Source organism: Scyliorhinus canicula, chromosome 17 (genome assembly GCF_902713615.1).
Source record: "Scyliorhinus canicula chromosome 17, sScyCan1.1, whole genome shotgun sequence".
Lineage (NCBI taxonomy): Eukaryota > Metazoa > Chordata > Chondrichthyes > Carcharhiniformes > Scyliorhinidae > Scyliorhinus > Scyliorhinus canicula.
The window spans coordinates 12363855-12377562 of NC_052162.1; the positions used below are offsets into that span (position 1 = coordinate 12363855).

General features: G+C 47.5%; 1 protein-coding gene across 3 annotated transcripts in view; it reads left to right on the forward strand.

The window, feature by feature from the left end:
• Window positions 1-13708, forward strand: part of zgc:66433 (uncharacterized protein LOC321250 homolog) — a 183733-nt gene that overhangs the window by 106776 nt on the left and 63249 nt on the right. For all 3 annotated transcript variants that reach the window (XM_038775639.1, XM_038775638.1, XM_038775640.1), the window contains exon 2: window positions 9553-9629. In XM_038775639.1, the coding sequence (XP_038631567.1) occupies window positions 9560-9629 (70 nt within the window). In that variant the 5' untranslated portion in view covers window positions 9553-9559. The remainder of the gene's footprint in view (window positions 1-9552; window positions 9630-13708) is intronic.

The window sequence follows — 13708 nt, forward strand, 5'->3', positions numbered from 1 at the left end:
AATGGAGGGAGCCAGATCTGTAGCAGGCAATTGAGCTTTTAGTTTAGTTAGGAGCTGTAAGTGGAGAAGCAACTTTTTGCCAAAGGCTGTCAGGTTAAGCAGTAGTCTGACACAGACAGAAACGTTTTCCTGAAAGGAATCTCTCTCTCTCTCTCTCTCTCTCTCTCTTTCCAGGAAATCACGATCCAGGGAATAGCAAGTACCCCTGTGTTTGCTCACTGTATTTGTAATAGGTTTTAGTTGATTGGAGCTGGAGATGGCATTAGTTAGAAGTTAAAGTTTTTCCTTTTATTGTTAAGAATTGCTTGACTGTTAATTGTAAAGCTATTTTCTGTGATGTTGATGTAGTTTAATCCTGTGTTAATAATAAAGTTTGTTTTATTATGCTTAATAAGAAAGCAAATATATGCTTAATAATAAAGCAAATATACCATATCACTATTTGTCAATGGTATCACATCTGGAGCGAAGTATTCCTCGCAGTTCTACAAATTAAAAAAATAGTTTTGGGGTTCTTGTCCGGTATCCTTACAGATGTTGGAATCTGTTCAGGATCTTAACAACATTCCGTAACATCCGCAAATACTTGGGAACCCTGCCACCTGGAGGTTCCCCTGGAAGTCACTCGCCATCCTGACTTGGAATATATCACCCTCCCTTCACTGTCGCTGGGTCAAAGTCCTGGAACTCCCTCCCTAACAGCACAGTGGGCGTATCTACACCTCAGACAGCAGCTGTTTAGGAAGGCAACTCGCCAACACCTTCTGAAGGACAACTATGGATGGGCAATCAACGCAGTCTGAGCCATCGACAACCACTTCCCAAAAAATGAATTATTAAAAGTTCCCCTCCCCTCCCCATGGCTGATGGTGGAATTTGAATTCAACTCATTCCTGTCTCAGGAAGGGTCACTGTGAAACTGTAAATGTTTTATAAACCATCTGGTTCATTAACGTCCTTTGCGGAAGGAAATCTGCCGTCCTTTCCTGATCTGGCCTACATGTGACTCCAGACCCACAGCAATGTGGTTGACTCTTATCTGCCCTCTGAAATGGCCGAGCAAGCCACTCAGTTCAGGGGCAATTAGAGATGGGCAACAGATTCTGATCTTTCCAGCGACACCCACATATTAATGAATATTAATGAAGTAATTACTGTTATCTAGGGAGAAAAAAATCAAATCTTTACATACAAAAGGGATTTTCGATGCAATTATATTTCACTAACCAATCTTGATCCATAAATAATCATAAAAAGATTTTAAAACACACATTGGTCTGTATGAGCTGCTGAGTCGTAATCCTCAGCTTGCAAGACGCCAGCCATAGTTCACTGAGTGAACAGTCATCCCACTACCTCTGAGCCTGGAAGTTGTGGGTTCAATATAGAGACTTGAGCACATAAACTAGGCTGACATTGTACTGTTGTACTGCGGAGTGCTGCCTCGGTTAAAGAGTGCTGTCTTTCAGACGAGATGTTATACTGAGGCCCTGTTTGCCTTTTCAAGTGGATGTCTCCAAGGATAAACTTTACAATTTCCTGTTTGCTGGTGACTGTACAATGGCTGCCAGCTCAGAGGTGGACATGCAGGATTCTATCAGCCCGCGCCGGTTCGGAGAATCCCTGTTCCTGACGGTTTTTGGCGCGACGCCGATCCCATGCCGTTTCGCGATTCTCCCAACAAGCCAAAACGGTGTGGTCGTGATCGGCGCCGAGCGGCCCGGGGAATCGCTGGACGGGGTCTGTTGAGTGATTCTCCGGGGCCCCGGCGATTCTGCAGCCCGGATGGGCCGAAGTCCCAACGGCACGACTCCAGGTCACGCCAGCACCGTTCTAACCTGCTTTTAAAAATCGTGAGCCAGTCGTGCAGGCTCACGATGCGGCAGTAGGAGGTGAGGGGGTCGGCGTGGGGGGACCCCCGGGTGGCGGGATGGGCACGGGCATGGCTTGGGGGAGGGGCGAGGGGGCAACGGGGGGGGGGGGGGGGGAGGACAGCCCCACCGGCCGGTGGCAGCCTGCCATGACAGGGCAGTGCCTGAGCCACGGCTGCCATTACAGCAGCCAGGCTGATGGGCACCGAACCCGGGCGCTGGCTAAGCGCACGTCTGCTGGCTGTGCGGAGTGGGTGCCGGAACCCCCCCCCCCCCCCCCACCCTGGGTGTGGGTGACAGCAGTGCCGAGAAGTCAAGGTCATCATTGGAGCCAAAGCCGGGGTCTCCTGCGTCGACCCATGGCCTGAAGGGCGATGGTTTGCCCCCCTCTGCGTTTCACTGTCCAGTCTGTCAGTCCTCTGGGTTACCGTCCTCTGTGTGTCCATTTCCTGGGTTTCAGTCCTCTGTGTGTCAGTGTCCTCGTTGTCGTGTGCATCTGGATCCTGGGTGTCCGTGTCCTAGTTTTAGGTGTCCTGTCTTTCCGTCTTCTGTATCTCTGTATTCTGGGTCTCTGTGTCAGTGGAAGGGCTTCCATGGCATCTGGCCTCCCCACCTTGGCTGGCGTCCCTGGGGGCCACTTGGCTTGGCACTGGCCGTGAGCCTGCAACACCAGATGGGCCGGGAACACCGCCGGCTGCTCCTGTAAGACCCAAGACAGCACGTATCATTACACAGGCGGCCGGCGGTGAGGGGAGGTGCAGTGGGCCGTGGAGTGTGGGCGGTGCAGTGGGGCATGGAGTGCGGGGGGTGCCGTGGGGCTTGGGGTGAGGGGGGTGCAGTGGGGCATGGGGTGTGGGGGTTGCAGTTGGGCATGAGGGGGCTGGGGGGTGCAGTTGGGCATGGGGGGGCTGGTAGGTGGGGGGGAAATTTAAACCAAGCACTTTGACCCTGCTTGGTTGAGGTGTTGCCCTGAGGAATGAACCAACAAATGGCTGCCACTTCTTTTATTTAGCTTAAACAGGGCAGTGTGTATCTATGTTCTTTCTATCTGCAAATAACAGGACCCTGTGTATTAATATATGCAGCTTCCAGTATGCACAAATGCGCCACACTGCGAGCCTAACTGACAATCTTAAATTGGTTGTCAGCACACTGAGGATTATTCAGCAAATGCTGTCCAATTGCATCATGCCTAGAGGCTCAATCACTTTCACATAAACTACCTTCACAGCTTCTGACGATCGGATTTTGGGACAAAATGGCAGGGACTGAGAAGAGAAGAGAAATACAGCACAGAACAGGCCCTTTGGCCCACGATGTTGCGCTGAGCTGCTCACTTGAGCTGGCATACCAAGCATCCACACCATGTGACCACAGTCACAACTGAGTCAGGCTACTTGTGTGCAAAATACCCGATACTCGCTCACCGAAGCAAATCTGCTATGGAGAGCTCGAGTCTGGGATGCAATGGAGGGCTTGAATCTGGGGTGCACTATCATTCTGGTCAGGTAAGGTGCTACATGGATGCTCTGAAGGATTCGCTTCGGCTTTTTGATATTGACTTCGGGCCCTGGGCGAAGTTTGCCCAGGATCACTGCACCTGGTGCAACCAAATATAAAACGGTGCCGCCTCCTTTGATAGCATGCGTATATCAGAGGCAGAGATACAATGCATAGAGATCAAACCCCAAACTAGCAATTAGTCCGAAATCTAAACATGTGGAGTATGCTGCCCTGCTTACAGCAGAATCTTCTGGCCGCACATCAGTCTTGGGAGAGTTGGTGATGTCATGGTAATGTCACTGGACTAGTAACTCCAGAGGCCCACATTACTAATCTGGGGACTCCTGCTCCTGTTTCTTGTGGTCCTGTAAATTTAAATTCAAATGGTTAAAAATTTAGAATTGAAAGTTAGTCTCAATAATGGTGACCATGAAGCTATGATCAATTGTAAAAACCCATCTGGTTCACCGATGTCCTTTAGGTGAAAAATCTGCCGTCCTTGCCTGTGTTGTGTTATGTACTCTAGGATAATACTGGCTGCAACTGGATGCAGCTTTACCAAAAGATACACCAGACCTTGAAGTTAGTTCAATGTGATTTATTGAACCAGTAGCACAGTTACCACAGTTCTCTGTGAGTTTGACTCTCTGCTAACCCAAGTGTGGTTACTCTGTCTGACTGAACCAGACTAGCTCTCAGCCACGTGCTGGAGGTGTGATACTGTACATACACCCTGACTCACTCTGTAGATGTTCATCAGTGGAAAGAGGCGGAGTGTGAGTGCCTCGTGCCTTTTATAGTGAGGTACCACCCCTGAGTGTCCTGCCTGCTCATTGGTCATGTCCTGTTCTCTGTGTTAATTATCTGCATGTCTGCATATCATGACAACCTGGTCTGGTCCACAGGTGACCCGAGCTCCACAACAGTGCGGTGATTCTAACCGCACCCTGGAATGGTCGCGCCATCCACTCTGTTCAAGGGCAGTTAGGGATGGGCTTTGTCAGCAATGCCGATATCCTGTGAAATAATACTTTATTTTTTAAACATACCTGCTCCGGAATCCTGCCAAACACCCCCAGGATGACGAATTTAGTCACCTTTGAATGGTGAACAAGAGAAGAAACAATCCCACAACATTATTCAATTGAGGAGCATAGGAATGCTGCTGGTACTCTGCTTCACATTTGCTCCTCCCATCACAAGCACCTGTTAGAATAGGGTGATTAGCAGACTATTAGGTAATTTAAATTCGAGCCACCTCTAAGCCATTTAATTTCACTGGCATTGAGAGAATACAATAAACAGCGATTTCTCTGATCCATTGTGGTGAAGCAGTTTGGAATATAAACCAGCTGTAACATGCAAAACATCTCCCAAGCTTGGCAGCGCACCTTAAACGTTACTTTAAACAAATACACATTTCTGGGAAAACAGATTGGCAGACAACAAAGGGGCTTGAGAGCTTAACTAACTAAGCTGGGAAAACACATCACATCCACATGTTGTGAGGTAGTGTTTGGAAATCAGGCAAAACATTAAATAGAGAAGAGCACCAAGTTTTAATGCTTGTTTTTGTACAAGATATCAAAGTGAGAGACATCAAGGTTGGGCAATGAAACGCCTTTCATTTCGACCACCCAAAGTTGGCATCAAGCAATCGCAAGTCTAGTCTCCTGACTTCATTAGAAGCAGTTCAGAGAAAGTTCACTCAACCCATACCTGGGATGGGGGTGGGTTATCTTATAAGAAAAGGCTGGACAGGCTGGGTTGTATCCGTTGCAGTTTAGAAGATTGAGAGGTGATCTTATAAAATCCTGAGAGAACTCCACAGGGTGGATATATGAAAGGACATTTCCGCTTGTGGCAGAGATGAGAACTAGGGGACACAGTTTAAAAATAAAGGGGTCTCCCATTTATGATAGACATTGGAAGATTTTTTTTTTTAATCTCAGAGAATTGTGAATGTTGGAACTCTCTTCCCCAGAGCGTGGTGGAGACAGGGCCACTGAATATTTTTAAGGCAGATAGATGATTTGGTTTGCAAGGGAATCAATCATAGGCTACTCAATGTATGGATCCAGGGTGCTGTTAAAGCTAAGTACAAGGGAGATATACCGTACCTCCAGCCAATTCCAGTGCAGCCTGCACAGCCGTACCATGCAGGGGAAGAGCGATTGAACAAGTGTGCCGATTGGCCCGATCTTGATGCAGACAGCACAGATTTATCCAACGCTTTTGCTCGTCACTCAGCAAAGAACATTGACAGAGCGACATTACCGGCATTAATTAATGGACCAGGCTGATTTACCTAAAATTCTGCGATTGCGAATACTCTAGAAGTAAGGCGGAATGTTTTTGGAGAACTTGTGTGGAGCTCCTGGATTTGTCAGGGGGTGTTATTGTATCCTGACACACAGAGCAGAGGATTTTGTGATCCATCCACTCAAAGACTGCAAGGGGAAGGGGGGCAGTGGTTGGAGTGCCTCTGGATCTGCAGCATGATAATTGAGATGGAGCAGAGACTGTGGAGAGGGAATATGCCACAAGATGCCCTCTGCCAGGTTGTCGCCCTCTCTCTCTCTTGCTCCTTGAGCTGCTATAGCTGGGCGGGTGGTCGTCCTTGGGTGTCTGAAAGCACAATCTCAGAAAAGAAAAGCTTGATGTGAGGGTAGAGGGTGAATGGGGCATGGCGGGGCGGGGGGGGGGGGGGGGGGGGGGGGGGGGCTGTGGAGCAAGAAGTTAATGGTCATATTTTCCCATCTTGCTAAGGAGTTGAGAAGGGGCAAAGGGGAGGAGCATACACCATCATCCTTTAATGTCATTAGTGACAGCAGATGCGCTTGCATAGCTGGGCCCATGATGCAGAGAACCATCTCAATAGTGCAGAGGAGATGAAAGCATCCTTGACCCTTGTCAATGCTGCTCTGCTCTCTTCACTTGTGCACCTCCTTCTCCTGCAATAGAAAGGGCAGAATGTCAATCATTGTTCTGCACTGTGTTTGTGATGTGCCTTCCAGAGCCGAATAGCTGGAGGAGTGTGACAGCAGCGAGAGATGGGTGTGAGGCAAGCAGCATTGGAATGTGTATGAGGGCGAGACAAAGCATCAGGATATTAGAACTGATGAGTGCCAGGTGCTGGTTGGGTGATGGTGATGTGGGGCATTAAACTGTGGGAGAGTTTCATGGTGTGGTGGGTAGGAGATGCCATGTGAAGATGCGTTCGCTGACCTAGTCCACCAACCTCAGGTCATTAGATTCCGTGTGCCACTGCTGCCAAGCCTTCCAAGGTGTTACGACCCCTTGGGTGAGTGCAGTCAATTCCAGCCCCTCTTGACCCAGAATCACAACACAAGTGAAACCTGGGAACCCTCTCTCTGTTCTGGTGTTCAGTTTTAGTTTGTCAGAATGACAGCAACAGAATACAGCAGCATCTGGCTGTGCTTCATTGCAGATTTCATTAAGTGGGACAGACTGCCTTTAAGAGGAGCAGATTGGCTGCAGCACGCGTTATCAATGCACGCTGCACGTGCCACAATTGAAGCACATTACAATCAGGCAAATGAAGAGAAAACATCCAGCTTGTGTCCTTCCTGTCTCAATAGCAAGGACATAGGTGGGTCATCAATAATGTTTAGCCAAAAGCAAAATAATCGGGGTGCTGGAAATTTTAAATAAATACTGGAAGTGCATCCAGAACGTCAGGCAGCATCTGGGGAGAGGAAAACCCGAGTTGAAATTTCAGGTGGATGACTTTTCATTAGAATCATCTAACCCTCTAACTGTGTTTCTCTCTCTATAGGTGCTGCCAGCCATACTGAGAATTTCTTGCATTTTCTGTGGTTATTACCAATTCTTGGCCCTTATCAAATAGGGATCGCACTTGGTAGATCCAACTTGCTGATATTCTGTACACTTAAAACATTGAAAATGAAAATCTGGGAAAATCAGTAAATAATTTGGTTGTATTTTGGTCCAGTTACTTATATTATCACTCAACACCTCTACTTGATAAATCAATTCAGGGTCTGATTTAGCTCACTGGGCTAAATCGCTGGCTTTTAAAGCAGACCAAGCAGGCCAGCAGCACGGTTCGATTCCCGTATCAGCCTCCCCGGACAGGCGCCGGAATGTGGCGACTAGGGGCTTTTCACAGTAACTTCATTGAAGCCTACTTGTGACAATAAGCAATTTTCATTTCAATTAGATTCTGACACTTGGGCATGAGACCGAACAATGTTGCTTTCCCATCAGACCTATGAACGGCTGAATAAGAAGTGTTGCCCAAGGGCTCCTTCGTTAGAGCATTGAGTTCAATGTCAGAGACACAGAACTGGCAGCTGTGACTTAGTTGGTGGTATTCTCATCTCCGAATCAGATGACAGTGGGAGTCAATCCCCTTTCTAGCAACTTCAGCATCAAGCCTCGGCGAATACTCCCAGCGTAGTACAGAAGGGCTGCTACACTCTTGCAGGTGCAGTCTTTTTGATGAAATGTTAAAATGAGGTCCTGTCTGCCACCCCTAGATGGTCATGAGAGATCCCATGGCATTTTATTTCCAAGAAGAGCAGGGAGCTCTCCTCAGAATCCTGGGCCAACATTCATCCCTGAACAAAATTCACTCCGCAAAAGCCGATTGTTTGCTCAGTACCACATTGCTGCTTCTGGGATCTTAATCCGCCCAAATTGATTGCCGTGTAGCCTACTTTACAGCACTGACTGTGCATAAAACATACTTTACCGACTGTGAAAGCAATCTGGGACAGGTTGTTATGGGCCAGGGTTTAGAAAACTCCAAAGTATGTCATGGAGGACCTACAACTGTTTATTGATTTCGGTTACTATGAGCACACGAGCCTGCCTTTCAGATATTATTCAACAGAGGTCTTAGCTGTTTTAATTTTAAAAAACTTTATTCTACAAATTTATTTAACATTTTTCTAAACACACACAGGAAGCATTTTTATCAACTACAAACTTAAAGACCCCGGACCAGTAATCCAAATATACTCCTTAGTAAATTCCCCGTTAACTGTTCCAATTTTATAACAGGATCCCATAAACCAGAAACCCCTTTTCAAAGGTGTGGCCCAGCATATGGGAGTCTTACTGTCTTTAAGATTTGTTATTGCTACTCTGTTTCCAAACAGTAGGTTTGAATTGTTTCCAGAAAACAATGATCTCTTTTAAGTTATCAAGCAGTCTGCAAAAAGCTTTTAAAATGAATATAGAGAAACCCTTCTATTCAACCTGTGCAGTACAAACCAGGTCAAACTCAAAGCGAAAGTAAAACTCGGAGCCACAGCCCAGCTCCCAACCCAAAACAAAAGTAAAAACTCAGAGCCACAGCCCAACTCCACCCACACAATAACATCACTGAAGCCATGTGATAAGACAAAAATATTTCTTAAAGGGACACTCCCATGACAAGGTGCTATATCTGGGAAAGACGCTATATAAATGCAATTGTTTTTATGAAACTTTAGACCCCATTCTGGACTGATGCTTAATTACTCATGTGTGACTTTGAGTCGAGTCATTTGGAGAAGGAAGGGTGAACTGGGTGGGGGGGGGGGAGGGGGCAGCTGGGGTGCAAGGGGGTTGTTGTGGTGGTGGGAAGGGAAGCCTTCTCCAACACCAGCGGAGGAAGAACACATTCTGTTATCTCACAGACACTCGGCATCGACCTGTCCAGTCGACGTTCCCATTTTCCCAGCGCAGTGACTGCGTGGGTGTTGGAGAACAGGAAGGAGAATGTAAGAGAGAAGAGAGCAAATTAAACTTAACATCAGTCGCATACCAAAATGTTTCTAGGAAAACCTTTGCATAGATCAGCTGCTTATATTTAAAATTTAGCAATGTTCAGTCATAAAACTTTGTACTGGGGAATCATGAGGCACAGAACAGCTGTTAAAAATCCATGGGAATGTTATAAAGGTCCAACTGTCTGAGGAAGAGACAGAAATTACTTCCAGATAAAACGTTTTGAGGTTGTGTTTTTTTCCCCTCACGTTTCGGTCGCTTAGCTGTACATGTGATGAAACAAATACTTTTTTAAAAATCCCTCCAAGGCCCCTCTCCTCCCTTTCTCTGAAACCGACTCCAAACCCTACAATCCTCTTGAGACCTGTCCACTCATTCGATTCCAGCCTCAATAACGGTCTGACTTCCTCCCCTACAGAGATCAGATGATGGCTACCGGACTATCAGACATGAGACAGGCTTCAGAGGCTGACGAATTTAACGAAGAATGTTCAGGTACCATCATTTTTGATTCATGCGTTTAACATATTGATGGAACTTTGTGTTGCGTCTAGCTGCTCAGATCTTCCCCTGCTCAGCAGCGAATGCTGAGCGACATGTGATGATATTCATATTGTTTCAAAGTTAAATGTTTTTCAGGTATTTACTTCCCTAGGGAAACGTTTATGACTTTCTAAAGGATTCAAACCTATAAATTGATTTTCCCACACTGTTGGAACAAGAAAATAGACCCCAAATCCTCGCAGCCTTGCAGGATGCAGCCCTGTATACTTTGCATTCCAACTAACGCAGGTCTCAACAAATTTCATTCTTTCAGTGATGAGCATCAAGGCTTTTGGGGCTCGGTTCAGCGGCCCCCGTTGTGCCTGGCGCAGATCCGGGCATATCGGGCGAATTGCACCCTAGCCCCAAATCGGGATCCAGGCTGGGTGCCAGGCCGATTGTGAGTCACGCCACTCTCTCGCCCGGCGCAATCTGGATCTGGATCTGAATGTTTAAATGAGCCTCACGTCCGGGATTCATCTAGCACCTGGGACTCTCCAACGGCATCGCCAGAGCGCCATTTAGTACTTCCCCACACAAATGTGTCCCAGTCATGACATGCAGCGTGCATTGATAACATGTGCTGCAGCCAATCTGCTCCTCTTAAAGGCAGTCTGTCCCACTTAAAGAAATCTGCAATGAAACACAGCCAGATGCTGCTGTGTGCTGTTGCACCAGTCATGATGGTACGGGGGGGGGGGGGGGGGGGTACTCACAGGCTATGGGAAACCCCCGGGTTGTCAAGGACAGGGCAGGGTGGAACCCTGACACTCCCCCTGGCACCTGGGCACCTCATCACTGACAGCCTGGCACCCTGGAGTGCCATCTTGGTACCCTGGCCCTGACACCCTGTGCCAGTGCTACCCTCGGATTGACAAGGTGCCCAGGTGGCACTGCCAGGGTGCCAGGATGTCAACGACAATCCCAGACTGTCAGCCTGGCTGTGCCAGGGTGCACAGGTGCCAGGTTAGCACTGCCAAGGGTTAGGCCGGGGGGGGGGGGGGGGGGGTCCTTGCCAGCTAGAAGATTTTGAGGGGGATCAACTGCAAAGTGACGTTGGATAGCATGGTGTTTCTCGGTGCTCCAGCCACTGAGAAATACCCGTTAAACGCGCCCGTCAGCAGTCTTTAATTTGAGTCCACTGAATCATACCCTTGGTGCTGGTTGAACTGTGTATCTGCACACACTTGACAATAGCGAAAATCAAAATGGGTTGAATAAGAAAGGAATCATTAACAGTGCAAATAAGCAGGACTTACTCAGAAATAACTTGCTCAATAACACTCAGTTTGGGTTCTGCCACGGTTCCCCCGGCTCCTGACTTCAATACAGCCTTGGTTCCAACATGGACAAAAGAGCTGAAAGGCCAGAGGTGAGAGTGACTGCGGCATCAAAGCGGCATTTGACCAAGTATGGCATCAAGGAGCCCTCGCCAAACTGAGTCATTGGGAATCAGGGGAAACCCTCTGTTAGCTGGAGTCATACCTGGCACAAAGGAAGATGGTTGTGGTGGTTGGAGGTCAATCATCTCAGCTCTGGGACATCACTGCAGGACTTCCTCAGGGTAGTGTCCCAGGCCCAACCATCTTCAGCGACTTCATCAATTACCTTTCTTCCACCATAAAGTCAGAAGTGGGGATGTTTGCGGATGACTTCACAATGTTCAGCACCATTCGTGACTCCTCAGACAATGAAGCAGTCCATGTCCAAATGCAGCAAGACCTGGACAACATCCAGGCTTGGGCTGACAAGTGGCAAGTTACATTTGTGCCACACAAATGCCAGGCAATGACCATCTGCTACAAGAGAGGATCTAACCACTGCCCCTTGACATTCAATGGCATTACCATGGCTGAATCCCCCACAATCAACTTTCTGGGGGTTACCATTGATCAGAAACTGAACTGGACTAGCCATGTTAATACTGTAGCTACAAGGGCCGGCTAAAGGCGAGGAATCGTATGGTGAGTAACTCATCTACTGACCTCTCCAAAGCCTATTCACCATCTGCAAGGCACAAGTCAGGAGTTTAATGGAGTACTCTCCACTTGCCTGGATGACTGCAGCTCTAACAACACTCAAGACGTTCGGCACCTTCCAGGTCAAAGGTTCCTTAGACAGCACCTTCCAAACCCATGCTCACTACCATCTGGAAGGACAAAACCAACAGGTACCTGGGAAGTTCCCCTCCAAGTCACTCACGACCTTGACTTGGAAATATATCACCATTCCTTCACTGTCACTGAAGCAACATGCTGGCACTCCCCCTCTAACAGCACAGTGGCTGTACCTACACCTCAAGGACTGTCATGGTTCAAGAAGGCAGCTCACCACCACCTTCTGAAAGGCAACCAGGGATGGACAATAAATGCTGGCCTAACCAGTAACGCCCGCATCCCGTAAATTAATTTTTAAAAAAGAAAATAAAGACACTTTTAACATAGCTGTTGGGTTGCTTTCCCACTGCACAGCGTGTGTAAACCCTTCCAGATATCAGAAAACAGCAAAATCAAATACCAAACAAGTGATGCAGCTTCAATCTACCTAAAGTTAGTTTTCTTCGCTGATTTTCTCAAATATTCCCAGCAGATGTGGCAAGCTGACCATCATGAATTTGGGAGGAATTGGTTGAAAACTTTGATACTTGACTGAGGGAGTGACTTTGATTTTAGCTTCTGATGAAGGGTCGTAATTGACCTAAAATATTAACTCTTGTTTCTTTCTCCATGGAAGCTACCTGACCTGCTGGATAGCACAGGAGCACAGAATTGTTGCAGCACAGAAGGCCATTTGGCCCGGTGGTCTGTGCTGGCTCTCCAAAGGAGAAATTCTCTTAGTGCCTCCCCCCCCCCACCACAACCCTGTACTTTCTTCCTTTTTGGATTATTATCCAATTTCCTCTGAAATGCCTTGATTGAATATACCTCCTCCACACACTCAGTCAGCACATTTCAGATCTTAACCACTCATGGTATGTAAAACGTTCTTCCTCATGTTTTACGATGTCACAGTGGTTAACACTGCTGCCTCTCAGCGCCAGGGACCTGGGTTTGATTTCGGCCTCGGGTCACTGTCTGTGTGGAGTTTGCACGTTCTCACCCCGTGTCTGCGTGGGTTTCCTCCAGGTGCTCCAGCCTTCTCCCACAGTCCAAAGATGTGCAGGTTAGGTGGATTGGCCATGCTAAATTGTCCCTTAATATTCAAAGGTTGGGTGGGGTTACAGGGATAAGATGGGGATGGGGTTGTGCCTGGGTGGGTTGCTCTTTCGGAGGGCTGGCCCGATGGGCTGAATGGTCTCCTAAAACTGTGTCCTGCCTTTCTTGGGCCATTTACCAGTGGGAACAGTTTCTCCCGAGCTACTCTGTCCAGACCCTTCCAGCATTTTCTGTTTTTATATCTTTAGTGGTCACTACAAATGAAAAGTACCCAGTCTGTGGCCCTTTTTGAAATGACCTCCTACTGGCAAACAACAAGGATGAATTTTGCTTCAGCCCTGGAGTTTGCCTGGTGGCTTGGGGGTAGACAATATTTCAGGAGTTTGAGTAGACAGTGATGTAGTGACAGTGTCAATGGATTAACAATCCAGAGGATCAAGCTAAGGCCCTGGGGATATGGGTAGGTGGTGCAATTGAAGTTCAAGTAATAAAATATGGAATTGAAAGCTAGCATGGTGACCATGAAAACAATGAAATTCATTGTCACTTTGTAAAAAACATCTCGAATCACTAATGTCCCCTAAGGAAGGAATCTGCCATCTTAACCTGCTCCGATCTATTGTGATCCAAGTCCACAGTAATGTTGCTGACTCTTAGCTGCCTCTGGAATGGTATTCAGTTCAAGGACAATTAGGGATGGACAACCAATGCTGACCTTTCCCATGATGCTCACATGCCTTGCTTGGCACCTGGCATCCTGAGAGCCAACAAGGGATGCATCCCTGCCAAATGCAACAGCACCTCTGCCATGTTATGCTTAATTGAGCATTGATTGGGAATGAATGGGACTTCCATCAGCATTTGGATGGCAGTCTC